The sequence below is a fragment of the Monodon monoceros genome, unplaced genomic scaffold (assembly GCF_005190385.1).
Source record: "Monodon monoceros isolate NGI ecotype Baffin Bay Population unplaced genomic scaffold, NGI_Narwhal_1 Super_Scaffold_4, whole genome shotgun sequence".
NCBI classification, from domain to species: domain Eukaryota; kingdom Metazoa; phylum Chordata; class Mammalia; order Artiodactyla; family Monodontidae; genus Monodon; species Monodon monoceros.
This window is the reverse complement of record NW_021703781.1, coordinates 72373893-72401560: the sequence shown is the minus strand read 5'-3', so window position 1 is coordinate 72401560 and position 27668 is coordinate 72373893. Positions and strand designations below refer to the sequence as shown.

Genomic DNA, 27668 nt, shown 5'->3' with positions numbered 1-27668 from the left:
CCTCGATTTAAAAAGTGTTTGTAAGCACAGCTGGGAAGAAGGGTTGATGTGGGCAGTCATGCAGGGGACAGAACCACGTTTGAGGGGTCACGTCAAACCCCCGATTCCAGCTCTGTCAGGCCAGAGTCTTGTTCACGGTTTGGAATAAGGTGATGGTCAGGCAGCCCGCGATGGTGTTTTCCTTTACAGAAACCAGCACGGGGAAGATGATATAGTTAAGAAATAACCATTTTATCAAATGCAGACTCTAATGGATTAGAGTAAATGGGAAAACTCGGTGAAGCCCTGCAGGCTTCCCGGGGGAGAGGAGCTTTCCCACGAGATTGTGAATAAAGAGGTATTTTTCTTTCCCTTGACTCTTCCACTAGTTTCTGAAACTGAAGTTGACAAGAGGCAGTTGATTTTCTCCAAATGGCCTGGGCATCAACCAGTTCCCAGAAGGACTAGGGAGAAGCAGGTAGTGGTCCCCAGTGCCTGGGTCTCTGGTTACCTTGCGTAAAGGCACGTGGAGCTACTGGAATGCTTTTCACATTCAAATCCTAGAGCTAGTTCCTTGAGGTATTCTGCTTACGTTTCAAAAGATAGAGCTGATTGAAGAGCTGATTTTCCAGAAGTTTTTATGGAATCTCATAAGCACAGCACTGGTTCACCATCCCTGCTGGTCTACGGGCAGGAGATTGATAATCCGGGGCTCCAGCACAGGCACAGGGAAAAAGGCAAGAATGAAGCCCATGGGGTCTGTCTCTATGTCCTCAAGTGATTATCTTGAGGAATTAGGACAGAAAGAAGACATTTTTTTATCAGGCACTCTCTAAAACTGTTGTTTGGAAACCTGGCCTTAGGACCGTGTAATTTGGATGAAATCTAGCACATACTGCGTGGATGGGAAGACAGAGGAGTTGGAATCCAGGGTTTGGGTCCTCAATTCACGACTTTGGCCAACCCTCACCTTCCCACCTTTCTAAGCGCTGACTGGCTGGCAGGGCTCTGGCCGGCTTCCAGCCTTCGCAGGTGGAGCCAGGATCACATCTGTGTCTTTGTATTTTGTATCCAGGTTTCTGCCGAGTCCAGCTCCTCCATGAACTCCAATACCCCACTGGTGAGGATTACAACTCGCCTCTCCTCGACAGCAGACACCCCCATGCTGGCGGGGGTCTCCGAGTACGAGCTGCCAGAAGATCCAAAATGGGAGTTTCCGAGAGATAAGTGAGTACTTCTGTGGGGCGCATCGCTGAATGGGGGCTGAAGTATCAAATGGGGATATTGGGCTACCATTTTCTTTTTATTACCCTTAACTGCCAAGGTCTTGCTGTGATGATGTCAGCAGGAGTGGGTAAGATTGTATCTAAATAACCAACTCTAAGAAAAACAAAGAACTAATTCTCTCTCTCTCTTTTTTAATAGTTCTTTTAAAACAGAGCTACTAAGCCATGGCTGATCCCCAAACAAAATGGTACCTTGGTAGCATTTTTTGTTTTAGCTTTCTAGATAATTCAAACCCAGTCAAATGGAATCAAAGTGGGATTATCCCATTTATAAAGCAGAGTTGGCATTCCAACTTCTGGTTCCTAGAACGTGTCTGTCCTACAGTTCATTTCCTTAGAGAAATTAGGTCTAGCATATAAATTGCCTTCAGAATCTTCACCCAGTGTTGCTGTTTTTAATAGTTTTTAATATAATACTGGGCTAGAAATCTTCAAATACGGTACCTGACATCGAATTTCTTGTGGTCCCTAGTATTTTCCTTATCGGATGATATGGGTGTGTTCCAGTCAGATGTTCAGTCAAAGCGTGGCCACCTGGGTTCTGCCGAAGGCATTGTTGGGAGCTGTGTGTCTCTTGGTCTGGCTTCAAGTTCAGGGACTTTGGATTCTATTGGGCTGGATTGGAATCCCGGCTCTGCCAGCCAGTGGCTGGGCAACCTTGTGTGAGTTCCCTGATTCTCTTTGAACTTCATTTCTATGAAATGAAGGTCATGGTACAGACCTCCAAGGACTGAGCACAGTTCTTGGCTCATGTGAATTTCCCTTCCTTCCATTTCCCTTCATAACCTGAGAGATCTGAACTGCAAATCTCAGCAAGATGGCAGAGCTGGGCATCGAGTCAGTGGACAGATCTTGGAGTACCAGCCCTCCATCTTCAAGCTAGGGACCAGCCCCCAGACTCGCCTTCTGAAATGAACATGATGGTCATTGAAGGGCTGTCAGCTCATTTCCAGGGTCTCTCTCGTAGTAATCAGAGTCCAAACAGCTTGAGAATAATGGAAGGTAGAAATCGCTGACTATATATCCGCATGAAATCAGCTGGAATAAGCTTGTGACTTGCTCATGTACAGCAACCCTGTTGGTCTTGACATTTGCACTATCTCCGTGAGATTATGTCGGAGAAGTGTCTAATTACTGGAGAAGGAACTCATACACAAATTTGGAAATACAAAGATAAGCTCTTCCAGGGTCTGGATATCACGTGCTCTCTTTGGAAGGAGAGATAGCTTCCGTGGCACTTGTAATTTTGATTCACACAGCTCCAACCAGCTTTGTTTTCTAATGGCTCGTTACTTTAAATAATAAACAGCTCATTTATTATGTGCAGCATACCTTAGACCCAAATTATTGTACCGATACCATTCTGTTAGAGTGTTAATGGAAATGATTTCCAGTTTATTTGTGTACTGTTCATTCATTCAGTGCTTGTTTACTGAACACTTACCAGTGAGGTACCAGAAAAAACAAAGAATGATTTCTTTACCTGTAGAATGTGGAAAGCGGGTGTTTCTCGTGAGCCCTCCCAGCTCCCTGGTTTGATTAAACAAGTAGGTGGGTTAATGTGCACGTTCCTATGGATATAGGACTGAGTTTGGGAGCTGGGATATTTTAAGAAACGGCAGCTCTCAGGTTCAGTCTGTAGTTTTTGCCACACCTGTGACACCACTGGCAACAGTGGGAGTCTGTCTGTTAGCTCCCACCCGGGGTACCCGGAGTGTGGAAGATCTGAGTGCAAAGCATTTCAAAATAGTGTTTAGCACAACCGTAGGTGGAGCAGATTTCCAATGAATGAAGGCTATTTAGAAGCAGTTTATTAGATCGGAGGCAGACGTTATACAAAGAAAGGATTGTTATACTTGTAGCAGCAGGGCAATAGGGCATAAATTAGTCATTTTTCCAATGCAAATGTTTATTTTCTGCCAAGATATTAAATTTAATTTTAGCTCAGGATAGAAAGGGAATGACCTCAGCATAGCACACACTGCCCTCGGTCTTTGCTGTGACTTTTGCAAACCATTGCGTACTTACCAAAAATACTGCTTACTAGCGGCAGCTTGGTACTTTGCTGTGTTATGCTTAGATGAAAAAACCACATTCACAAGTGTTCCAAAGTCTCTTCCATTCAGCTGGTTTCTGGAACGCCCAAGGAGTCTATATGGCTATTAGTATGATGTATGTAGAGCTTCTGAGCTTGGAAATTAAGTTTGTTGTGATCACTTTGGATTTCTTCATTATTAATTTTGGGTAGTCATAAGGATTTCTAAACTATTACATCAAAAAAAAAATTGCCCCAATTTCTAGCATTTCCTTTTTCCTTTAATGAAAAAATAGAGATTCTTTGAAATGCGTTTAAGTTTCATATCTTGTAACTTGGCCCAGAATGTGACCATAAAATCCACTGGTATTCGAATAATAGCGATTTTTAAAGACATCACAGAGACAAAAAATAACAGCTTTAATGGTTTTCTTTGAGATATTCTAAATGATGAAAATTCGATAGGCTCAAGATCAAAAGCTCCTCGTTTTTAGCACTTAGGAAGGCTGACCACCTCACTTGCAAGGATACCGTCCATAAAGAAAATAAATCGAGAATACAAATGTGAAATTCAATAGCTGTTCCAGCAGTAATTGACATTCTCTAAAACGTCACTAAGAAAATACTCAAGCGCATGTGTACCCCAAGTCTCATTAGTTCCATATGATAAATGCTCCATGCTTTTGTAAGCCGCTGAAAGATTTTTATATTGAGTTCAGGAATTTCCCTCGCTACACCAGATGCTGTTTGCTAATCCTCTCTTTACACATTTAGGCTGACGCTGGGCAAACCCTTGGGAGAGGGTTGCTTTGGGCAAGTGGTCATGGCTGAAGCAGTGGGAATTGACAAAGAGAAGCCCAAGGAAGCAGTCACTGTGGCCGTGAAGATGTTGAAAGGTGAGTGGGGCGGAGGTGGGGAGGGTGGGGGAAGGGAGGGGTGAGGGCGCCTTATCAAGAATGTTCCTTTTGTGGCATGTGAACTCTATCATGGCAGGGGGTTAGAGAGCACATAGTTGACCTAGGGGTTGAGAAGTTTTCAGTATAAATCAGCATCTTGGACAGACTATTTATCTTGAGCTGTGTGCACTTATAAAAAAGAAAAGCCAGTTGTATTGGAAAGTGGCAGCCTAATTCCTTTTATATTTGTAGGTGCTTAGAAAGTATCGATTCACGTAGAATTGATTAATTTAGATGAGTATTGGTATGTCGGATTCAGGACACAAACCTTAATTTACAAATGAAGGAAAATTGGCCGTTTTAGAGGGAGAAAGGAGGCTCAGGGAGAGGAGGACACACTTACTCCTTTGCAGGAGGAACAAAGCAGGAATGACGTTGTCTGTGGGAGTCGCTTGGGAAGCTGAAAGGGGACTCACCGGATTGGTGCTGGTCTAGAGCCTTCTGGGACGTGTGAGCCGTTACCCAGGGATGTAAACGTCGAGTGGCGTTCGTGGGAGCCTGAATGTCTCTGCATTAACCTTCCAACCCTGCGTCCAAGGAGCTTAAAGAACTTTTAACCATTAACTTCATCCTCCCACAGTGTTCTTTCATGAGAGGAGTTATAGGGAATGGTTGCATTATAATTCCCATTGTAGGCATCTCAGAAAGGACACCCCAAGCTGAGTTTTTCCCACGTGTCCCGGAGGAGAGAGGTCTGTTCTCAGGACATGGGGGGCCTCACGCATTGTGGACGCCTCGGGGGCTAGGCTTTTTCTTTCTTTCATGGGTTTTTGTGGGATAGTCACCACGTCTCTCCCTGAGGGGAGGGAGCAAGGTGGAAATAGTCAGAAAGGTGTTGGGTGTTTTCTTTCTGTTTGTTTTTTTAGCTATGGATCTGAATGGCTCCCAAGGCATACTAGGGTGTTTTGAGCTGCTCCCCACTTTGGGGTGTGATGCCTGGGAGGACTACCTTCTCCCACCCTGCGTGTCTCAGCTCCACCAACAGAGGCAGCCAGCCCTCTGCCTGCATCCTGCATGGCCTGGGCCTGCCGCCTGTGCCTTTGCCTTGCCGAGTGGCAGGTGCAGAGAGCTGTGGGCTCCCACCAGCCGCCCCGACAGCCCCTGGCCGTGTACCAGGGCCGAGTATGCGGAAGGCCCAGGCTCCCGGTCTCTGTGGACAGAGCTTCTGATTCGGTTTACGGAGCTCAAGGGGAGGAGGTCTGGGAGTTCTCTTTCTCTGGTTATTTCAAGGCTGGCCTTCCCTTAGGATGGAGAAGGACCTTAGCCACAGAGCCCTCATGACGTGGCCGTTTTTACAGCCAGTGGGTGGCTCAGAGCTTAGAGGAGACCCCACAGTGTCACCGCAGTGGAGCCTCTGCATCCGAGGGGCAGGCGCTCAGTCCTCCACGTGAGTCTGCGTGGATTTTACACTCCAGGCAATTGTGTTGCTCTTCCTTTTGTGGAGCTAAAAAGCTTTATGCAGCATGGCTTCTATCCATGCCCTTACCTCATTTTTTGTAGTAAGCCCAGATTTCCCCATATTGAATTAGCTCAAAGGGGGATACCTGGAGAAGAATCTTGCCACTTTTTGGAAGCTAACTGTGAGCCTGTGTATGCAGAACCTAAGCCATTCTTGCTTGAAATTATGGAGCAGAGGTTTTTAAAACCTTAATTTTTTAGGAGGGGAATCCCAGCCCCTTTGGAAGCCCGTGGAAGGCGTGGACCTTTGCCCCCTCAGGATGCACGCGCGCACACACGCCTTTGTCCTCAGTCCGGGGTGTCCTCTGAATCCAGCTGTGAATGCTCTGTGGGCTGCGAGGGCTCCGCTTAGCAGCACGTGGTGCAGAGAAAGTCTGAAGTGATGTGAAATGCTCCCAAACTCCTCTCCCTCTTCCTCCCCGGAAGTCCTCACAGTTGCTTTCAGGCCCCATGAAGTTTGATGTGATTTTCTCAGGTACCTTAGGTCTGCCAAGAGGATGGAATTATTTCACGATAGAGAAAAATGCCCCCTCGTTTGTGAGGTTTGCTGGAAAAGATTTGGCCTTGGCATCCAAGGCCTATATGTTTGCTCTGACTTCTGACCCTATTGACCCCAAATTAGCTATTCGACACGGAGCAGGGCAGTGCTGGGCCCTTCCCGCTTCACCAGTAAGATGATTTGGAAAGTTTTTCTGGTTCTAAAATTGACTTTCATGCTGTTTCAACCAAATTTTCATCAGCTAAGGGTAGCAACCAACGGGTTAGAGGAAACTGATCTGTAATTTACCTGATGTTCCTAGATGATGCCACAGAGAAGGACCTTTCTGATCTGGTGTCAGAGATGGAAATGATGAAGATGATTGGGAAACACAAAAATATCATAAATCTCCTCGGAGCCTGTACTCAGGATGGTGAGTAGGAGGAAAAAGAGCTTTCATCCACATAACCCAGGGTTCAATGTCAGCATCGTTTTAAAAATGGATGGACTCTTAGATCCTGCTCCTAGGGCCTCTCAAGTGCATGTTTAAAGTTTTCCTTAAAAACCCCCTCAGGGGGAATTCCCTGGCGGTCCAGTGGTTAAGACGCTGAGCTCTCACTGCCTAGGGCCTGGGTTCAATCCCTGGTCAGGGAACTAAGATCCCATAAGCTGGGACTTCCCTGCTGGCACAGTGGTTAAGAATCCACCTGCCAATGCAGGGGACACGGGTTCGAGCCCTGGTCCGGGAAGATCCCACATGCCGCACAGAGCAACTAAGCCCGTGCGCCACAACTACTGAGCCTGCGCTCTAGAGCCCGCGAGCCACAACTACGGAGCCCACGTGCCACAACTACTGAAGCCCTCGTGCCTAGAGCCCGTGCTCCGCAACAAGAGAAGCTACCGCTCACCACAACTAGATAAAGCCTGCACAGCAACAAAGACACAACACAGCCAAAAATAAATAAATGAAAGTAAATAAGTAAAAAAATTAGTAAAATCCCACAAGCCATGTGGTGTGGCCAAAAAAACCCCAAAAAACAAAACCCTTCAGGAAGTGTTCCTGGCCACGAACACAAAGAAGACGTTATGACTGTGCCTGGGTTCTGGGGGGGGGCGGGAAGGTGGGCATTGGGCGACTCTGGATGGGAAGGCCTATAGCGTCCTCCTGTTTTTAGGGTATACCCTGGAGGGTTTTCGGAGAAGGCAGCCTCCTTATGTTTTCGTTTTGTAAGTGCTAAGAGAGATTTCTCCAAATAAGATCCTACATTTTGGTTGACAAGTTCTTCCCTTAAAGTGGAGATTGAGGAACCCATGTCTTGTTATGGGTACCAGGTGGCTGAGCTCCCACGAGTGGCCTGAAAGAGGGGAGACAGATAGGAAGGGGCACATTATCTTCCTCAGGGGAGCGAGACCCCTGGCTTCTCTCATGGATGATCTGTGGCACTTTGCGAATCAGTTTGATGATAATTAATAAACTTGAAAATGCCTGTCTTTGCCTCAGCAATTTCCCTTTGAGATCTATGCCAGGAGTCAGGAGACTTTTTCTGTAAAGGGTGATTGTAAATATTTTCGGATTTGTGACAACTACCCATCTCTGCTGCCGCAGTGAGAAAGCTGCCACAGACAGTACAGAAGTGAATGGGCCACGTTGTGTGCCAGTAACATTTACACGCAAAAACAGGCTCGTCTATACCATGGGGAAATTATTGCACATATATATATACAGAGACGTGCATAGCAGTGCTCACTGCACACTGTTTGCAATGGCCCAAACCCAGAAACAACCCATAGGGGTATGGAGAAATAAATGTGGTGTATTTATATGATAGAATCTATGTAACTGTTAAAAGGAATGATCTAGATCTATTTTTATCAGCCTGACTGGCTTCCAGAAAGATAATATGTGGGGGGAAAAATGGTGCAAAGCTATGTCTTTATTACTCATTGATGTGATTAAAAATAATACGTTGTTTATTGATACATAGGTATCTGTAAAATAGTTAAAATGCACTACAAGGACCAAATTTATGGTAGCTGTTGCTTTCCAAGAGGGCGCAGGTGAGAGGCTGGGCGAAACAGGGAAAGGGCACTCACTGTAGTATCGCTGTTTTATTTCTTAAAGACTGTTGAGTCTGTCTCGACCAAGCGTCGGTTGTCATTTGGGGGAGATTAGAATGCAGGTGTTCTGTGTGTGCTTTCTGTATGTTTAAATTTTTTTTAAAAAATGATAAAGCACTGGGTTGTAATAAGTAAAACTCCTTTGCTGAGCTGCCCCAGGGCAGATCCGGGCTTCCCTGCCTCTCCAACTTGTGCTCTCGTCCACAGGGCCGCTCTATGTCATAGTCGAATACGCCTCAAAGGGCAACCTCCGGGAATACCTCCGAGCCAGGAGGCCGCCTGGGATGGAGTACTCCTATGACATCACCCGCGTTCCCGAGGAGCAGATGACCTTCAAGGACTTGGTGTCATGCACCTACCAGCTGGCCCGGGGCATGGAGTACTTGGCTTCCCAAAAAGTGAGTCCTTCCCATTCTCCTTGGTTGGGTGGATTCCAGTGAAAAATGTCTTTGAAGAAAACAGACCATTGGGACGTGCTCATTTGCTGAATCAAGCCCTTGCCTGTCTTGTACGACCTGGAGACTATGTCTTGCGTTATTCACATTGGGGTTTAGTGAACTCTTTAAAAGCCAAAGCCTTATAAACCAGCAGTGACACCACAGAGATGAGCAGAAGAGATGCCTCTTTTCGCAGGCACGGCTGGCTGTGGTCTGCCGGGGAGTCGGCTCTCCAGGTGGACAGCAGTTGGGTTTGGGGGGCGCTGCCTTTAATTCTGAGGTTTTTTTGGCTTTATTTGTTTTGTGGTTATTGAGTCTTTGGACGTGGACTTCGGGTGTTGTCTTCATGGTTTTGAGTTTGAAATGACGTTAAATAGTCTAAGAACAAAGATCAAATGAAGGGGTATTTCGGTAACATCGAGTGATGGGTATCCGCTGGATTTATTTTGTCTCGTTGGCGGGGTGACCCTCTGCGGTTAGAAGTTGGCCAGGTCTCCTGAGGTGAATCGCCTGTATTCCAATCGTGCCACACGCAGTGGACTTGAAACATCTGAGTTATTGTGAAAGCAGTTAGACAGGTGCCCAGATATCCCCTGGGGCATTTTGGACGGCCCAAGACACCCTTCCCTGGCCCACGCCTGGGGGGGAAGTACAGACGTACCTTCTGGGGCAGAGGTGGGTCAGTTCCTAACCGCGCTGAAGCTTAATGCAGCATCAGGGATTCCTCTGGTCCCCAAAGAAGTAAGAGCCTCTGGTGGGCGTGGACCGTCTGTCCCCTTGTGGCCTGGGCTGGGTCCTGGCCATGCCAGTCACATGAGTGAGCGAGGCAGCCCCTGTCGCATCACACCGAGTGGGGATTTGGGGACCGGTGGCTGCACCTCAGCCCCTGCTGTCTGTAGCCCTGTGGGAACGTGGCCAGAGCCACCACATGTTCTGTTTTCTATTTTTTTATTTTCAAGAGAGTCCAGAGTTGAAGATTTTTCAGAGCTTTTTTTTTCCTGTAAGATGTCCCAAAGTATAGATTTTAGGAAACCGAAACAGTTTGTGCGATTGTGTACACGTGCGTGTGCACAGCGGACTTTGCCAGCTGACAAGTCTTTGGCAGGAAGAAACAATCAGATCTAGAATGTGGGACATTTGACAAGACATTGCTTCAAAATATCAGTGTCCCAAAAGACAAAAAATGCTGGGGAGATGGTTCCAGATTAAAGGAGGCTTAAGAGACGTGACAACTGAATGTACGTGTGTGATCCCGGAAGGGATCGTGTTCTGGATGGGAGGTGGGGCTGCTGCTTTTATAAAGGACATTTATGAACAATTGAAATGTGAAATTGATAGGATAGTAAATAATGTGACTGTTTCAATGTTAAATTTGGGGGTGGTGATAGAGGTCTTGTGTAAGGTGGGAGGTATGTGCTAATGAGGTCTGCAGCTCACTTTTAAGTGGTTCAGCCATAAGACGTGTGTGTGTGTGTGTGTGTGTGTGTGTGTGTGTGTACAGGGAGGCTGGGTATAGAGAGAAAGAGAGAGCAAGAAAGTATAACAAGTGAATCTGGCAAACCTGGATAGCTGTTGTTCTCTTTCGCCTTTTCTGTAGCTTGGAATTATTGCTAAATAAAACCCTGCAGAGGCAGCCTGTCCTGAGCCTCTGGTCCTGGTCGCCCTCTGTCCTCCTGATGTGGGAGCGGGAGGAAGGATTTTTTGGACTCAGCAGGGTGCTGCTACTAATCCAAAGTGGTGGGAGACTGGCCTGGTCATTTTATTAATCCTTCAACGAATATTCCTGAGCGTTCCTGATTCGGATGCCTGGTATCCTGGGTCAGGTGACCAGGATGGACATAGTCCTTGGCCTCTTGGAGCAGGAACTGTGGGGGGCAGCAGGTGAAATCAACAATAAATGTGGGCATAAAATAAGTATGTGAAAGGCTGAGAACCGTGCTGTGGAGGAAACCGACGGTGTGAGGTCAGGAACAGGGGGGACTTGGGAGGTTGCAGGGGGAGGTGAAGGGCGAGCCCTCCCGCAGAGGGACGGGCTGTGTGGAGCCTCTAGGGCATCTGACTCTGCCCTGTGCTCTGGGCTCTGGGGAAGCCACCGAGGGGGAGTGATTTTGATCAGGTTTGAGCTGTAAAGCTGGCTCCTGTGACCATGGTTTGGGCTGAGGTTTATTGGCCCCGATAGACACAAGGAAAGTAGGTTGCTTTGGGATATATTTTGCTATCAGGACAGCTAAGGGATTGAGTAGGTATAGGAGGGAGAAGAGGAGGGATCAAGGCTGACTCCTGGATTTCCAGCTTGAGAAACTGGATGGTGGTGCAGCTTAATCGGGATGAGGAAGATGGGGGCATGGGGCGGTGGCAGGAATAGGTTCTGGTGGGAAATCCAAGGTACGTTTTGAACATGTCTGGGGGTCACTCAAGGGCAGGTGTCGACCGGGAAGCTGCGGGCTGAGGCTCAGCTCTGAAGGCTGGGCTAGACGCCGGAGCCCGTGAAGGAAGGGTAGTTTCAAGCCATGGAAATGGATGGGTTCTCCTTGGGTGGGGAGGTTGGGGAGAGACAGAGAAGAGGGGGAACAGAAGCCTGGAGTCAAACCCTGAGAAAACTCTCAAATCTAGAGATGGGCTGAAAGCACAGGAAAAGATGGAGGAGACATGGTCAGAGAGGGAGGAGGGAACCCAGAATGTAGTTCACAGAGGCCCCGGGAGGAGTCTCAGGAAGGTGGAAGAGGAGGAAGGAGCTGGTGGAGTCTGGCTTGTGGAGCAGTGGTGGGTCCCCCCCGTACCGCCGAGGACGAGATCCTTCCTGCTTTGAAGCTGCTTGGTGTGGTGGAGAGAGAGCTAAGAATCAGGTGAACTTGGCAAAATGGGGAAAAGGATACATTTTAGAATGACAAACTGAAAATGCCCTTATTAATAGTATTGTAATAATAATAATTATCATTATTACTAATCACTACCACTTTGTGAGAGCTTAATGTCTGCCAGGCATGGAGCAAGCATTTTACATACAGTATCGTCCATAACCCCAGAACAACACAGAAACAGGTGTGTTTAAATCCCCATCTTATGGATAAGGATGCAGGGGAGTGTTTGGAAGTGCCAGGAAAGTTTTGAGCCCAGGTATGAGGAAGTCACTGTCCTAATTTCTGAGTTGGGGACTCGTCAGCCTGGAGAGTAAAGTGGCTGGTCCCAGACCTGGCCTTTTTGTTCTCTACCCACCTATCCTGCTCTCAGGTATTCCCTGCCTCCCTGGACCGAGAAGAGGACCATTGAGATGCCCTGTGTTGGGGCTTTGTTTGCTAACCCAGGGTGGGGTAGAGGGGACAGAGTCCTGTTTCCTAAGGCTTTGTAGTTGTGTTTCCAAAGCTCTTTGCTGAAGGCCACCGGCAATTAAGGACCTAGAACAGGTTTGAAGCAGGTTCTAGACCAAGATCTTAAGAATGGTCCCCTGAGTGGAACCTGCTTCCAAAAATGGAGGGCTTATTCCTGACAGTGGAAAATGAAGAAGCAGGGGACGGGTCAGCCCCGTCACACCCATTCCCTCCCGGTGGATGGCGATAAGTTTGTTAGAGACCCACCTGAGGAACTGTTGGGTGAGACATCTGGTTCATTGCTGATGGAGTGTAATTAGGAATTCAGCTCAATGGACGTTTACTGGGTCAGGTTCTGTGCTGGGAACGTAGAGATGAACCTGCAGTCCTGCCCTTGACCTGGGGACGCTGGGGGTGGCCAAGTTAAGAAACTCCATGATGTGTCCAGTAGTACAATTAGGTGATGTGGGATTTGAGCCTTCTACCAGTTATGGAAGCCTTTCTATTTTCAGTGCAAAGTACACTAATTTTTCTTTTTTACAAAATCCTAAGGCCAGTTAAACCTCCCAGGTGTTAAACTTGAGCAGCTGTTTTTGTTTTTGTTTGTTTGGCTTTTCTTTTTTTAGCAAGCTCTAACTTCCCCATCTGTAAAATGGGTATAATAATACCCATCTCATAGGTTGCTGTGGGAATTTAATGTGATCAGCTGTGCAGAGGCACCCAGCACACTGTCAGGGTCATAGAGGTGTTAGTTTTCCCTCCCTTAGCGACCTTTGTTTATTGAAGAAATGGAACACCAAACAGTCCGCGAGCCCTGGTTATGTAAAATGCTCAGCTCTTTGCCCTGGAGAATAACTCAGATTTCTGCAAATGATGGGAATTTGGCTTGACTTTGATTATTTTCTTTTTCTTGGTATTGGTTCCAAGTCTCTTCTTGTTCAGCCCAGAGGGTGGGCTTTGGTGTTTCCTAGCACCCCGGGATGCGGGAGGTTGGTGCTGAGTTCTGGCTCTCTTGGAGAAAATGGGGGTCGCCGTCGTAGTGACTCTTGAGTTGAGCCCTTATGTGTGGTCAGAGCCCCACGCACAGGGAGTCAGATTCTTCTGACCACACAGCTTGCCAGACTCACAGAGTTGTGTCGGCAGGGAGCACACCACTGGGAGAGTTTGGCCCAGGGCTTGGAAGTTCAATGTGAAGAGGCCTCCAAAACCAGGAACACAGCTCCCGCCCCAGCTGGATCCCCGGGCAGCTTCTGGGAGCTCTCACATTTCCTGCTTCCATTCTGGCCGGGCACAGGCATGCCTGTGGGGCTCTCCTGCCGTCCCTTCAATGATCTTGGCCCATCCAGGGGGCCACAGAAGCAGATTAAAAACAAGGAATAGTTGGAGGGTGGGCAGAAAAAAATTATCCCGCATTTATTCTTCAGAGAGAGTTTGGTCTGCTCCTTTTTCAATGGACCATGTTGTGGAGTATCAATCTCAAATCAGCCCCATTTCACCCATGTCAGATCGATTGATAAGACTCCCTCCTTCATATAATAGTTAGCCTTTGCCTAGAACCTGTGTAAAAGTGTTTGTTAGGGATGTTTGTTCACTTCTTTATACCTTACCATTTCCAAAACTAGGAGGTGATGATTTGGGTCCCTAATTACCATGTATCCTGGTACAATCTTGGTGTATTAAAGTACAGCTAAAACACTTTTTAACAGCTTACAAAAACGTATCATTTGTAGAAAGGGAACATAGAAGTTATAATGACTAGAGCTTTCTGAGACCAAAGAGTTAGTATCGGAACCATAAATCAGCTGCCCTGTAGCGAGCATCTCAGCATCTGGCCCCCGTGTATGTGGCAGACACAGGTTGGGCCCCGTGTGGGGACCAGGTGTTGGGTGAGAACTGGACAGAGAATATGAATAGACAGGCATTAGCCTTCATATAAGCCTGGAACAGATGTGATCAGCTCCCTCAGAAACATAATTTGAGGGAAGCAGAGAAGATGCAATAGTGCTGAGTTTGAACACGGAGACCTGTTGGAAGGGTGATGAGACCCTGAACTAAGGGCTTAGCAGTGGGAACGGAGCCGGGTGGACAAATTGGAGAGGCATTTGGGGGTTGAAATCAAAAGAATTTGGGAGGAGTGTGTAAAAAATTCTGCTGTATATATCTCAGGTGTATACGAAAAAGACCAAGAAAATGAGAATAGAGTAGAGACCTTGAATTTAAAGGTGCCAAAGGGATGTCAATGTGGAAATGTCCTATTGAAAATGAGAATCTGGATCCCAGGAGAGAGGTAAGGTTAGAGATGGGGATTTGCAGATCTTCTGTATGTATCTAAGAACGGAAGCCATGTGGATATGTGGAAATATACAAAAGTAATGGGACAGGTCCTCTATTTTGAGGGAGAGAGAAGCTAAAGCCAAGGAATCTGAGGGATCGGGGAAAGAGAAAGAGTGAGCTAAGAGAAGGGATGGGTTTAGAACTCAGCGGGGGGACAGTTTCAAAAATGAGCAAGAAAGCAGCAGTGTCCGGAACTGCAGAGGGGGAATAATTGTGGCATTAAAAGAGGTCATTTAGGGCTTCCCTGGTGGCGCAGTGGTTGAGAGTCCGCCTGCCGATGCAGGGGACACGGGTTCGTGCCCCGGTCCGGGAAGATCCGACATGCTGCGGAGCGGCTGGGCCCGTGAGCCATGGCCGCTGAGCCTGCGCGTCCGGAGCCTGTGCTCCGCAACGGGAGAGGCCACAACAGTGAGAGGCCCGCGTACCGCAAAAAAAAGAAAAAAAAAAGAGGTCATTTAGCTGTTCATAATACGAAGGATACCAGTCAGCTGCAGATAAAAGGGCATGTGTTTTCTTATCTATACCTTTGCTCTTTGAAATAGTTGGGGCCTTGTTCTTTTATTTTAATTAGAAAAGAAATACCAATTTTTGATGTAAGATGTATTTTCTCTCTGCATTATAAGAAGTGCATATGTTACCTTTTTATTCTTGTAGCATTTTGAAATGAGTTCCTTGTCGGTTTCAGTGCATTCATCGAGATTTAGCTGCCAGAAATGTTTTGGTAACAGAAAACAATGTGATGAAAATAGCTGACTTTGGACTGGCCAGAGATATCAACAATATAGACTACTACAAAAAGACCACAAACGTAAGTTGTGGCAGTGATGAAGTGGGAAGGGGTGGAGAGGTGGCACGGAATGTTCCAGGTGAAGGATGTTGCTCAGAGCTAGAAGGACCAGTGCCTTTTTATTCTTGTTCTTTTGCCTTACTCTTTATAAACTTCCCAATAAGCAAATTTAGACTACAGTTAAGATACTCTTGGTAAATGTGAACCAGTCTTATATACAGAGTAGTGAGCAGCAAGAATCTTCGTAAGGCTCCTTGTCAAGAACTTTCCTAGCAAGGGTTAGAGCCTGGGAGTTTCTGCGTTAATTTTCACCTAGGAGCTGGTCAGGGCCTGCTAGGGAGATAGATGACGATGAGAATCCAAGGAAACGACATTTTATTAACATGTCCAAATCTGTGCATCTCCCACGCTCTGTGTAGTCCCAGTTGGAGCTTATTTCTGCGCTAATGGCTGTCCAGCAAAAACCATTAGAGTGTCAGCTCTTAAAATAAACAGGGCACAGCCCGGTTGAACCTGCTAAAATGAATCGGTTTTAATATATTGGTTTTTACATTTCTTCTGCACTTGCAGGGCCGACTTCCAGTCAAGTGGATGGCTCCCGAAGCCCTTTTCGATAGAGTGTACACCCATCAGAGTGATGTGTAAGTAATTCCCTTGTCTCTGCATTTTCCCTCGGGCTGAGCTGTAAAAATCTTGTACATTCTTTGCCTTCCTTCATTCTTTGGTCCCTGCTGCATTTCACACATGCAGAGAAGGTGCAGGAGCTGGCCTTAGAAAGGATGGATTTTATGGTAGGCTGGTAACCAATGCTCTGTTACTAATCTGCCCGGCTTCAAAGCGCACAGGAGGTGGAACCGCTAACCTGCTCCTGCCAGAGCGGAAGTTCTCCCCCTTGAACTAATTCACGGATGTGCAAGTACAAAGCTGCTATCTAATTTGCCAAGCTGTTGGCATGTTCTTCGCGCCCTTAAACTTCTCCTACCTGAGAGGAGTTTGTCATGTTTTCCCCGTCCTAGGTCTGTCCTCATAGGGGAAAGCTGGTTGGGACACGGTCCACTAGGATGATCTCGACAGGGCCCGCTCCCTGTTTATCCTTTGAAAAAATTCTGATCTTGTCGTAGTATCCTTGATAATGTTACAGAAATAGAGTGCAAAGTATACAATATTTCTATTGTGATACACTTAAAACTATTATTAGGGCCAGGCTCCAACTGGTATTTTAGAATTCCAGCTTTGGAAATGTGGTCGAAAGATGTTACCATTGTGAGAAACTGGGTGAAAGGTACAGAGGATCTCTCTGTGTTCTATTTTTTGCAAGTTCCTATGAATTAAAAAATCAGTTGAGCTATTCTTGTTTGTGTGGGTGGGAAGATTTCTGGGGCAGGCATGGATCCCATGCTATAGCCACTGGTTCTCTTCCGCAGTCCTAGAAGGAAAGTGTTACGATTCCCAGTTCTGCAGTGAGCACACTGCCTGGATTGTGCTGCTCTTCTCGCTCTGCACAAAACCAAAGGCGGTTTCATTTCTGAAACTCAACAGAATCAGTGAGGGTGTATTTCCAGTGACATAGACAAATGCAGGATTCTCGGCCTGATCAGCTCAGGAATTGTGAGTCTCTTGAACAAGGCTCCGGATCCAACTATGTGTCTCTGCACGGTCAGGTATAAATTGTGCCCCATGAGATGTTCTCGCTTTCTTTCGTATGAAGTTTGTCTGGGGCACAGGGCTCCTCCATCCTAATCCCAGCCCGGCGCTAACTCCCTTCATGACCTTAGTAAGTCGGAAAACTTCTGTGCTCTCAGATGGTCCACTGGCCACCTTGGGCAGCTGTTACCTCTCAGAATTAGCATGCTGGCCTTATTCTGTCAACTGCTCATACTGTAGGTCACAGCCCTGGGGTCAGGCACATAGGCCGGCGCAAGAGCTGGACAGGAGCATAAAGGGCTTTGCAGTTTCGAAGTTCATGTTTATAACACTTGCCTTAAGACAGAGAGTTTTATTTGAGAATGATGGAAGGAGGAAAATAAAAACCCAATCTCCGCCCTCCCCTCTGCCCCCCAAAAGAGTGGTGGTTTACTTATCACTTGTCTGTTGATGGAAAATTCCATCAGAATAGCCTCTCGTTGTCATCTGGGGATGCTCTTTGGGGGCAGGAAGGGGCAAGTTGGATGAACTGTAGGAGGGCCCCGGTCAGTTGTCTTTGAATGTAAGAAGTAAGTGGGCGTTTATTTTCTTAACTGGGCGTGATTAGGTTTCTGTGATTCAGATGGATTACTAATGCTGCTTTCTCCCTTCTTTGCAGCTGGTCCTTCGGGGTGTTAATGTGGGAGATCTTCACTTTAGGGGGCTCGCCCTACCCAGGGATTCCCGTGGAGGAACTTTTTAAGCTGCTTAAGGAAGGGCACAGGATGGATAAGCCGGCAAACTGCACCAATGAACTGTAAGGGCCGTCGTCTCTCCCGATGCCCCAGGAGCCCCTGCCCGCCAGTGATGCTTCTCCTGGATACTTTGGTTTTCTAAGGCCCCTGGTTTTTTAAACATGTCCTAAGAAGAAGAATTGCTGAAACTTTCTGGGCCCAATCCTGGAACTGAGATAGAGAGCTCCATGGACAGCCCTGACTGTCCAAAAGAAAGAGCATCCTTCTGAGGTGTATGGAGCGAGCTTTAAACCACAGAGGGTGTCGGGCTGCCCGGCCGAGGGCTCCCGACTTCACACAGCGAGCCCGGTGATCTTCCTGGGCCACTGTACTGTACCTTGCTGTTGTCAAAGTGACAGGAAGGTGCATCAGGCTTCCCGCATACACAAGCTCAAAAGCCCTGGGGCTGCCCCCTTTCCTCGTGGGTTGTGCCTGGCCCCTGCACAGCGAGTAGTGGAGAATGGGTGCTTCTGCAGCCTCTTTGTGACCATTGAAAATTGCTATTATAGATGGACCTCAGCCACATTCCTCAGGGCGAATGAACTAGCGTCTGGTTACCTATATTTTACCCATATTTTAGTGCAGAGAATTAAAAACTTGTCCAGGTGCCATCCTTAGGGTACCCGATCTGACTCTAAAACCATGAGCTGGTTTCTAGCAAAACCTACCCCGCACTTTAAGTGGAATTACATTGTGTTGGTGACATGGGTCTTGCGCAGTAACGTCAGTGCTTTATAAAGGAGTCTCTCCTTCCAACCCTCAGAACTGACTAAGAAGAGGGATTGTCCCAGAGACCGCGGTCTCTTGGGTATCATTTCACGGGATTTTATATCAGTAATCCCATGAGTGCTTTTCGGTGTACTGTGGACATCTGATGAATGGCCACATTTTATAGTATGTTATATTAAAGGCATTTATTTATTTATTTTAACATCTTTACTGGAGTATAATTGCTTTACAATGGTGTGTTAGTTTCTGCTTTATAACAGAGTGAATCAGCTATGCATAAACATATATCCCCATATCCCCTCCCTCTTGCGTTTTATTGTGTTCCTTGTCACTCCTGGTGCTTTTGCTGCCTTAGAGGGTCTGTCGGAACCCATCCTCAAGATAAGGCCTGGGAACCTAGGCCTATCCAAGAGTTAATCAGGAAGTGAAGGTACAGCCCAGTGACAGCAGATTAATTCATAAGAACCTTGCCTTAAAGTTGTAGTTTTCAAACTTCAGTTTTTTAAAACTGAGGAACCTTTGTTCAGAGTGTCAGGCAGATAACAGTAGAGCAGCTTTGGTCCAGGCAGGGGCGTGTGGGGAGGGAAGACCGGATTCCCGCCTGCTCCTCTAGGGCTCTTCCCACAGTGTGCAAAAGTGCCGTGGAAATGTGATACCCTATTATAAGTCACTGCCACAGGGATACCAGAAGTCAGCCGTGAAAACTCATGGAAGTGTCTCTTTTGATGGCATATATACCTTCCTAAAACGTTTTGGTTAACGTGATGTTTCTGTAAATCCAAGTGCCTTTCAGAGGAATCAAGCGGTGCCTCTTTTGGCAAAGTGGATCCCACCCCCTAATTTAGCTGCTAGGGAAGTTCTGATACATTTTCGTAATCGAGGACATCTCTCCACATTGACTATTAAGACTGGCTTATAGCCATGCCCCCTAGTACTTAGGGATTTAATTCACCAAGGAAACCCGTCTCTTCCAGGTATATGATGATGAGAGACTGTTGGCATGCGGTGCCCTCACAGAGACCCACCTTCAAGCAGTTGGTAGAAGACTTGGATCGAATTCTCACACTCACAACCAATGAGGTAAGAACCTCCTTCCAGAAGCCCAGGGTCCTTGCTTGGGAGACCAGCACAGTTTTTGAAATGTAGCCTCCCCTGTTGGACTCTGGGGTATAGTTTATCCTTGTTCCACAGGGATCAGACAGAGTGAACCTATGTGTTCCTCCCAAATCCTGACTTTTCTCAGAACTACATCTTGAGAGTTCTGTCTCACAAAACCAGAGACAGAGGACCCCACCTGAGGCTGCCCCTCACTGTGGCATGTGGGTGGTGGGTCCAGGGTGCGTATATGTAGGGGGATGGGGAGAGGAAAGAAATGTCCGACTGCAGTGTTTGGGTTTGTGTGGGAAGGAGCTGGGGTTTCTGTGCTGGTTGGATTCCTTGCCCTGGTCATTAGGGTGAGGGCTGCTGGTCATTAGGGTGAGGGCTGCTGGTCATTACTGTGAGGGCTGCTGATGGTCCGTTACTGATGAGCTTGATGGGATGCATTGAAGTTGTGCCATTCCAGCTTCTATATAACACATGACACAGCTTCTATATGACACATTCCAGCTTCTATATAATGATGTGACCCTGCCTGGTCACAGCGTAAATGTACACAGAGTGTCCTTTAATGAGTGACTTACAGGATCTTTAAGTGAAAATTCATACCTTTTGTTAAAATATTTATTTTCTAGAAAATATTTATAGTCTATATCAACAAAAGAAACCCTCTGTTGTCACTCATTGTCCAAACTCGGCCATGTCAGTGGCTGCTTCACCATGCGGAGAGAGCCATCTCTGGTTGTGGAAACAAAGTGGTCTGAGCAGGAAAGACGATAAACCCATCAAGGCCAGAAAAACCCCACCATAGGGAGAACTTGTTAGTGAATGAATTAGAGATATTTAATGAGGATGTAGAATAGTGTTCCTCCAAACAGTGGGGGGGGGGGGGGAGAAAAACCCTACAGTTGTCTTAATAACAGCAAAAAAAGGTTAAAATTGCCTAAATATTTTAGAAGGAAAAGAATACCTTTATTTTAAAATAATGCATTTAATAGTTTCAGACTGATTTTTTAAAAAAATAATCAAATATTGTGATTTGAAGCCTTAAGCCAGCAATATTATCTGTGTGTCTGACTGTAGCTGATAAAGGGAGAGATTGCATTTAAATGAATACAGCTGACCTTCAGAAGTTGAAAGGAACAGTTCAAGGGAAAAAAAAAAAAAAAACACCAACTTTCTTCTCCTGCCAAAATTGTTGTTTCTAGTATAAGTTCCTTTAACCCTAGACTTGGAATCCACTGATACCCCTAGTTTTTTTTCTTTTTTCCCTATCAGATCTGAACATTTATGGCTTCAGTTAGAAACTGGGAAAGCACTAAAGTTCCATTTTAATGATCTTGTGTCCGTGCTCTGTGCTGTTTATTTATACATTTACATTTAAAGTGGGCCCATTTTCACCCTGAAGTTTACATCTAGCATCCTAAAATTAAAAAGCGGAATGCCATATTGTCTAACGGATATAAAAATCGAAGTTTCTTTCCTTCTGAAAATCATTACCATATGCTGGAGAAAATTGGTTCCATTTAGGACAAAATTTCATTTTTATCATTGTAAGCAAAAAAGTTCTCTTTTGATGTGGTGGGCGTGTTTGTTTCCAGTTGTGCAGTTCCTCCTGATGTTGTTGGAACTGACACATCCCCCATTCTTGGATGGGGACTCTTTTTCTTGCCAAACCTGGTGATGAATTACAGGGGTGGTTTGGGTTTTGTTGTTTTTTTGGTTTTTTTTGTCTTTTAAAATGTATGGTCGCCAACATTCTGTGGGCTCTTTTCTGATAACACTGAGGCTGGTTGTGCTGTGGTCTGCACTTTTTGCCCCCCTTCAGCAAAACCATGTGTCATAGTATTCTCCTTGGCTTTTGGGGGTGTGAGCAGAAGCACCCCAACATGCTAGCCCAGTTGAGGCGGTGATGCCCAGAAGTTCCCCAGTTTAGAAATCTTTTCATACTTTGCAGACCTTTTCTGTCAAGGGCCAGACAGTCAACTTTCAGCTTTATGGGCCTCTTTGTGGGTTTCTGTAGCAACGCTCAACTCTGCCATTGTAGCAGGAAAGCAGCCACGGACGATGTGTAAATGAATATGTCTGTGTTTAGATAAAACTGGATGGACCCTAAAATTTAAATTTAATGTGAATTTAGTTATTTTACATAGTTTTAATACCATGAGATGTTATTCTTCTTTTGATTTTTTCCCCAACCATTTCAAAATGTTAAAAAACCGTTCTTAGCTCACGGGCCACACAAGAGCAGGCAGTAAGCTCTCACCCTGTCTTAAGTCGGAAGCAATGTTATCTAGGGGCCATCGGGTGGGCTTTCTGACAGCAACACCGATGGATACTTCAGGGAGCAGAAGAGCCCTTTTTGAATTTCAAACCTTCAAAACGTTAAAACGCAACCTGCATTTTCCTAAACTGTTCTCCAACAGTCCATTGTGGATGTAACAAACAGAGTATATCCAAGCCTTTTTTGAACCTGTTTACATTTTCAACTCAGAGAGCGTCTGAGAGTAATGAATTGCATCTGTGAAATTACCTGCTGAATGAAGACATATTCCCCTTAAATTATCCTGGAAGCTACAGTAGTAAAATGTAATTCGTGAAATAAATATTCATGGTCTCAGCTATGGAAAGGGGTCCCGGGCATCCACGACATCTTATGTTTTTTCCATTTTGCTGGGTGCGGATTTGAACCGTGCGGTCTAACAAGCAGGTCTTTGGGTCTGCGCCCGTCGAGGTGACTGCTCAGCTGGGTGTTAACGTTCCCTACTTGTCGATAGTTCATTTGAGATGGCTTGAGAAGAAAAGTGAAGGGCAGCCTAGAGGAGATAAAGTTGGGGTCTCAAGGTGGTCTTTGTGGAAGCCGGGGTGGGCAGGTCTCAACCTGCTGGGGGTGCCCCCATGTTGTCCCAACTCCCATACCAACGTCTCAAGAGCCTGCGTTTGAAATAAAAGTCTTCTCTTCGCTTCTTTCAGGAATACTTGGACCTCAGTCAGCCTCTCGAACCGTATTCACCTTGTTATCCTGACCCGAGATGAAATAAAACGTCTCTCTTCCCTTCTTTCAGGAATACTTGGACCTCAGTCAGCCTCTTGAACAGTATTCACCTAGTTACCCTGACACAAGGAGTTCTTGCTCTTCGGGAGATGATTCTGTTTTCTCTCCGGACCCCATGCCTTACGAACCCTGTCTTCCTCAGTATCCACATAGAAACGGCAGTGTTAAAACATGAATGGGCTTGTCCCCCCGTCCGCAAACAGGGCGGCACCGGGAACCTAGCTGTACTGAGTAGGGAGGCCCTGCCTCTGGGAGCCTTTTGTCTTGGCTTGTGTGTGTATATGCATCAGAGGAGTAAATAATTGGAAAAGTAATCCGCACACGTGTAAAGAATTTGTAATCTTCACCAGGAGAAGAAGAATGTTTCTGGGGCAATGGACTGCCATGGGCCATAACGTTCTGATGACCCACTGTGGGTACTGGCTGTGGACCAGCCAGACTCAAGGCAAACATGCATTCTGCATTGCTTGTGAATTTTGTAATAAATGGAGAAAATATATGTCAGCACATACTTATAGAGCACAATTGCAGTATATAGGTGCTGGATGTATGTAAATATATTCAAATTATGTATAAATATATATTATATATTTACAAGGAATTATTTTTTGTATTGATTTTAAATGGATGTCCCAATGCACCTAGAGAATTGGTCTCTCTCTCTCTTTTTTTTTTAAATAGCTATTTGCTAAATGCTGTTCTTACACAGAATTTCTTAATTTTCACCGAGCAGAGGTGGAAAAATACTTTTGCTTTCAGGGAAAATGGTGTAACATTAATTTATTAATGAATTGGTAATATACAAAACAATTGTTTATAGTTTTTTTTGTTGTTCTTTTTGGCTTTTTTTGGTAATTTAAGTGGCATTTGTATGCCGGCAGCGCATCAGACCAGCTAACCTTTTGCTTGGACTTAACTAGTTATCAGATCCTTTGAAAAGAGAAATATTTACAAACTAGGACTGATTTGGGGAAAATGAAGTTTTGATTTATTTGTGTTTCAACTCTGCTGTCAGATGATTGCTCTTAAACCACCTAGATGCCCACGTTAAAGAGGACTCGTTAATAAGAAGGCGTTTTGTTTTGGTGCAGCTCTGTCATTGGGCCCATAAACGTTTAACTGGGCTCGCCAAGACAAATGGTACCACCGTTCTCTTAAAAAGATGCCTTAGTCCGTTCCTCAAGGAGGGCCCTTCGTTGAGATGCTAGCAGAGTGTTCTGCTCTCCGGCAGCTGGCCTTCTGCCCCTGAGTTGCACGTTGATCAGATTAGCCTGTGTTCTTCGGCGAATCTTCATAATGGCTTCCAGATTCATCGGCGACAGAGAAGCCTTTCGGAATCTTCATGTCCCGTCGAAGGAAATGGAAACACCGAGTTGTTCTGCTGATAGATTGGGGGATCCTTCCACCTTTTTAAGGAATTGCTTCCGCCTAGCAGGACCTCACCAAAAGAATCCCACGTAATGCCAACGTCAGAATACTGCCACGCTGTCCATTCTATATGAAAGTGCTGTGTTTTGCTTTCGAAACACCTACTCACTCTGCTGTAGCCATGCAGCATGAATGGAGATGACACTGATTTTTAACGTGCTATGAAATTGGAGAAAGTATTTAATAAAGCCTGTTAATTTTTATACTGACAATAAAAATGTTTCTACAGATATTAATGTTAACAAGACAAAATAAATGTCACGCAGCTTATTTTTTTAATACTCGTGTCTTACCAAATGGTTTCCCGTGTTCGGAGGTGCGGACTCGTGGTGTGACTGTGTGGAAGGAAGGCAGAGCTGGGGAGGTCTGTTCTTTGCTAAAAACGGTGGCTTGTCAGAGGGGTTGTCTGCGACCAGCAGTACCTGCAACAGGTGGGTCCAATGGAAAATCAGAAGAGGCTGGTTCAAGTCCTGGCTCCGTTGCTCCCTGGGACCCCAGGGAAGTCCGTGTTCCTTTCTGGGCCCCAGCCACTCCCAGAGGAGCACATGAATGGCATCGGAGGGAGCTCTGCAAACGGGCAGCTGTTCTAAGGCTGGGAGGTATTGAGAGGGGAGATAGTCAGAAGGTCTGGATACTGGGCACCTTGAAATCTTTTAGGCTGCCTTCCTCATGATGTAGAATTTGCTTCAAAATCTCAAAAAGACAACTTGAACAAACTTTCAAAATAATTTTACTTATTTCCATGCCACCCAGAATCTGAAGAGGGAAAGGGCTTTTTTGGCCTCTTAACAAATGTGAATCTGTGACTCTTACGGCTTCATTATATTCGCTTGCCAGCCTCAACACCAGGAAAAGGAGACAAAAACAATCCGGCTTCTGAACTTCAGCCACGCTCTCAGAACCTTCTGGGGCTGTTGGTGGTTAAAAAGTGCCGTCCTTGGCCAGAACTCAACTTTTCAGTTCAGAATAAAATAAATATTTCTCGGGCTTCCCTGGTGGCGCAGTTGTTGAGAGTCCGCCTGCCGATGCAGGGGACACGGGTTCGTGCCCCGGTCCGGGAAGATCCCACATGCCGCGGAGCGGCTGGGCCCGTGAGCCATGGCCGCTGAGCCTGTGCGTCCGGAGCCTGTGCTCCGCAACGGGAGAGGCCACCACAGTGAGAGGCCCGCGTACTGCAAATAAATAAATAAATAAATAAAATAATAAATAAATAAATAAATAAATAAATAAATAAATATTTCTCCTGGGGGGGGAAAAAAAAGAAGGTGGCATCTTTGTTCTGTTTGAGGCCATTAGTGGTAGAGTGAGGGTCTCACCAGCCAACTGAAGCGTGGCCTCAGCCCTCGTTGTGCATTTGCCAATCTCCTGTGCTATTTATTATCAGGACAGGGTTATAATCCCACCCAAAAGAATGGGATTTAAAAAACAAGATAACACGGGAATTCCCTGGTGGTCCAGTGCTTAGGACTCGGCGCTTTCGCTGCCTTGACCCGGGTTCGATCCCTGGACGGGGAACTGACCCACAAGCTGCGTGGCACAGCCAAAAAAAAAAAAAAAAAGATAACATCGTAAATCAAGTATACTTCAATAAAAAAATTAAAATTAAACAAAAAAGGGAAAGCAGCCTTTAGTCACATGTGTTCAGGAAGATTATTCTGCAGCCCTCTGGCCATCTACACCAATGGGCTCCCCTTGGCCAGGCTGCGGGAAGGACTTGCTGGTTCTCCACATCCATGCAAATCCATGGTACATCTTCTATACTTTTGAGGCTGAAGGAGCAGGTTACGGCTTTTTACAATGTAAGCTATCTTGTAAATAGACAAGGTAGATTATACTCCTAGCTGTTGGCCATTTTAGTTTTAGAATTAGACTTGTCATCAAGGGAACGAAGGTAATGTGGTCCATGAGAAGGATGGGAGCTACTTCTTTTTTGATACCTACCCCAAATAAACCGACACGGGCAAGGCTTGGTAAGAATCCTGGAGCGTAAGGCTTCCCACTGCCCCGCTTAGCTCAGCCCACCTCCCACCCTGAGACTTAAGGAAACAATGGGAATGAGTAGAGACACAGTGTGATTGTCATCGAGACATGAAGAACCAAAAGTCGCAGGCATCTTGGTGAGGAAGGAGGGGTTCCTGACGCTGCTGTCTCCAGCCCGGAAGCGGGGTGATTCGAGAGGCTGCTCAAGGTCTAGCTGGTGGCGAACTTGGAAAGGATGCGGGGATGGAGAAGCACGGTGAAGTCAGGCCTTCAGGGGCATTGGGTGGATTCCCTGAGAACCGGGTACCCTTTTCTCCTCTCAGCTTCTCCATCCCTTGTTACCTCAGGGAGCTCCCCTCCACCAGATGTTTTGGGAAGTTCCTTGATGCCACGCATAGGAAACTAAAACGTGCAGTTACAGTAAACCATCTGACAGACTTGAACAGCTGAGGATTGAGGACCCAGGCCCCATTCTGGAAACAAGATGTTGGTCTGCTAGCTTGTACTGTATAATTGAGGCTCTAGGAGGGCTAGGTACAGAGACCACTATTACAGATCAGGAATTTGAGGGTCTGCTTGAGGTTCCTAAGGGTCACATGGCTGGGAAATGGTCTAAGTAAACAAGGCTGCAGCCTTATGCCGTCCAGGAGGAAGACAATGGATGGTGGATTGGGAGGGAACTGGATTGGTTTATTTCTTACAGCTGGGTGATGTCGGGCAAGTCCTGGATTCTTTCTGGACCTTCGTTTCCTCAGCTGTAAAACTGGTTATCACCAGTGTCACGGTCTTACCATGAGGGCTGCCCGTAGGAGCTTAGCTCAGCTCTGGCAGGTGGTACTCTATTAATAAACAGTTTTCTCTTCCTGAGAACCTGTTTTTGTATATTTGTGATTTTTTAGTATATATTCACAAGATGGTGCAACCATTACCACCATCCAGAACATTTTCCTCACTCCAAAAAGAAGGCCTGTCCCAGTTAGCAGTCACTCCCCACTCCCCGCTTCTCCCAGCCCTGGCTACCACCCATCTGCTATTTGCCTGTTCTAGCCATTTCACATAAGTGGAATCATATATGGCCTTTTGTGTCTAGCTTCTTTCACTTACCATAATGTTTTCAAGGTTCGTTCATGTTGTAGCGTATATCAGTACTTCATTCCGTTTTTATTGGCAAATCATATTCCATTGTGTGGATAAGTACACATTTTGCTTATCCATTCGTCAGTTGATGGATATTTGGCTTGTTTCCACCTTTTGGCTGTTACGAACAGTGCTGCTATTAACATTTGTGTACAAGTTTTGTGTAGTCGCATGTTTTCGTTTTTCTTGGTTGTATACCTAGCAGTGGAATTGCTGGGTCATATGGTCACTCTGTGTTTAACCTTTGAGGAACTGCCAGACTGTTTTCCAAAATGGTTGCACTGTTTCGCATTCCCATTAGCAGTGTATGAGAGTTCCATTTTCTCTATATTCTTGCCAATACTTGTTATTGTTCATACTTTTTATTATAGCCATCCTAGTGGGTGTAAAAGGTCTTCCTAAGATTTCAATAGCTGAGGAAATAAGACTTAGATCATGGATCAAGGTACATAATAGCTACTGGGTTTTCTAAAACAAGATATTTCAGTGAATTGGCTGGCTTTGGCACCTATAAACTGGCCAAGATAGCTAAGAGGGCTCAGTGGAGCTTCACGGAGTAGAGGGCCTGAGAAATTGATCAATTCCACGTCTTTCCTCTTGACTGAGAAAGGAAGGAAGCACTAACACGTGATGCAGAGGGACAGAGAT

General features: G+C 46.1%; 1 protein-coding gene across 13 annotated transcripts in view; it reads left to right on the top strand.

Annotated features, from left to right (window-relative positions):
* Nucleotides 1–24182, top strand: part of FGFR2 (fibroblast growth factor receptor 2) — a 103970-nt gene extending 79788 nt beyond the window's left edge. For 10 of the 13 annotated variants that reach the window (XM_029244700.1, XM_029244698.1, XM_029244697.1 and 7 more), the window contains 9 exons: nt 1055–1206; nt 4075–4196; nt 6515–6625; nt 8518–8708; nt 15075–15197; nt 15747–15817; nt 17479–17616; nt 19297–19402; nt 22486–24164. In XM_029244700.1, the coding sequence (XP_029100533.1) occupies nt 1055–1206; nt 4075–4196; nt 6515–6625; nt 8518–8708; nt 15075–15197; nt 15747–15817; nt 17479–17616; nt 19297–19402; nt 22486–22650 (1179 nt within the window). In that variant the 3' untranslated portion in view covers nt 22651–24164. Of the gene's footprint in view, nt 1–1054; nt 1207–4074; nt 4197–6514; nt 6626–8517; nt 8709–15074; nt 15198–15746; nt 15818–17478; nt 17617–19296; nt 19403–22393 lie in introns of all 13 variants that reach the window. The other 3 variants (XM_029244690.1, XM_029244692.1, XM_029244691.1) reach the window with 3 other exon arrangements.
* Nucleotides 24183–27668: the final 3486 nt, after the last annotated feature.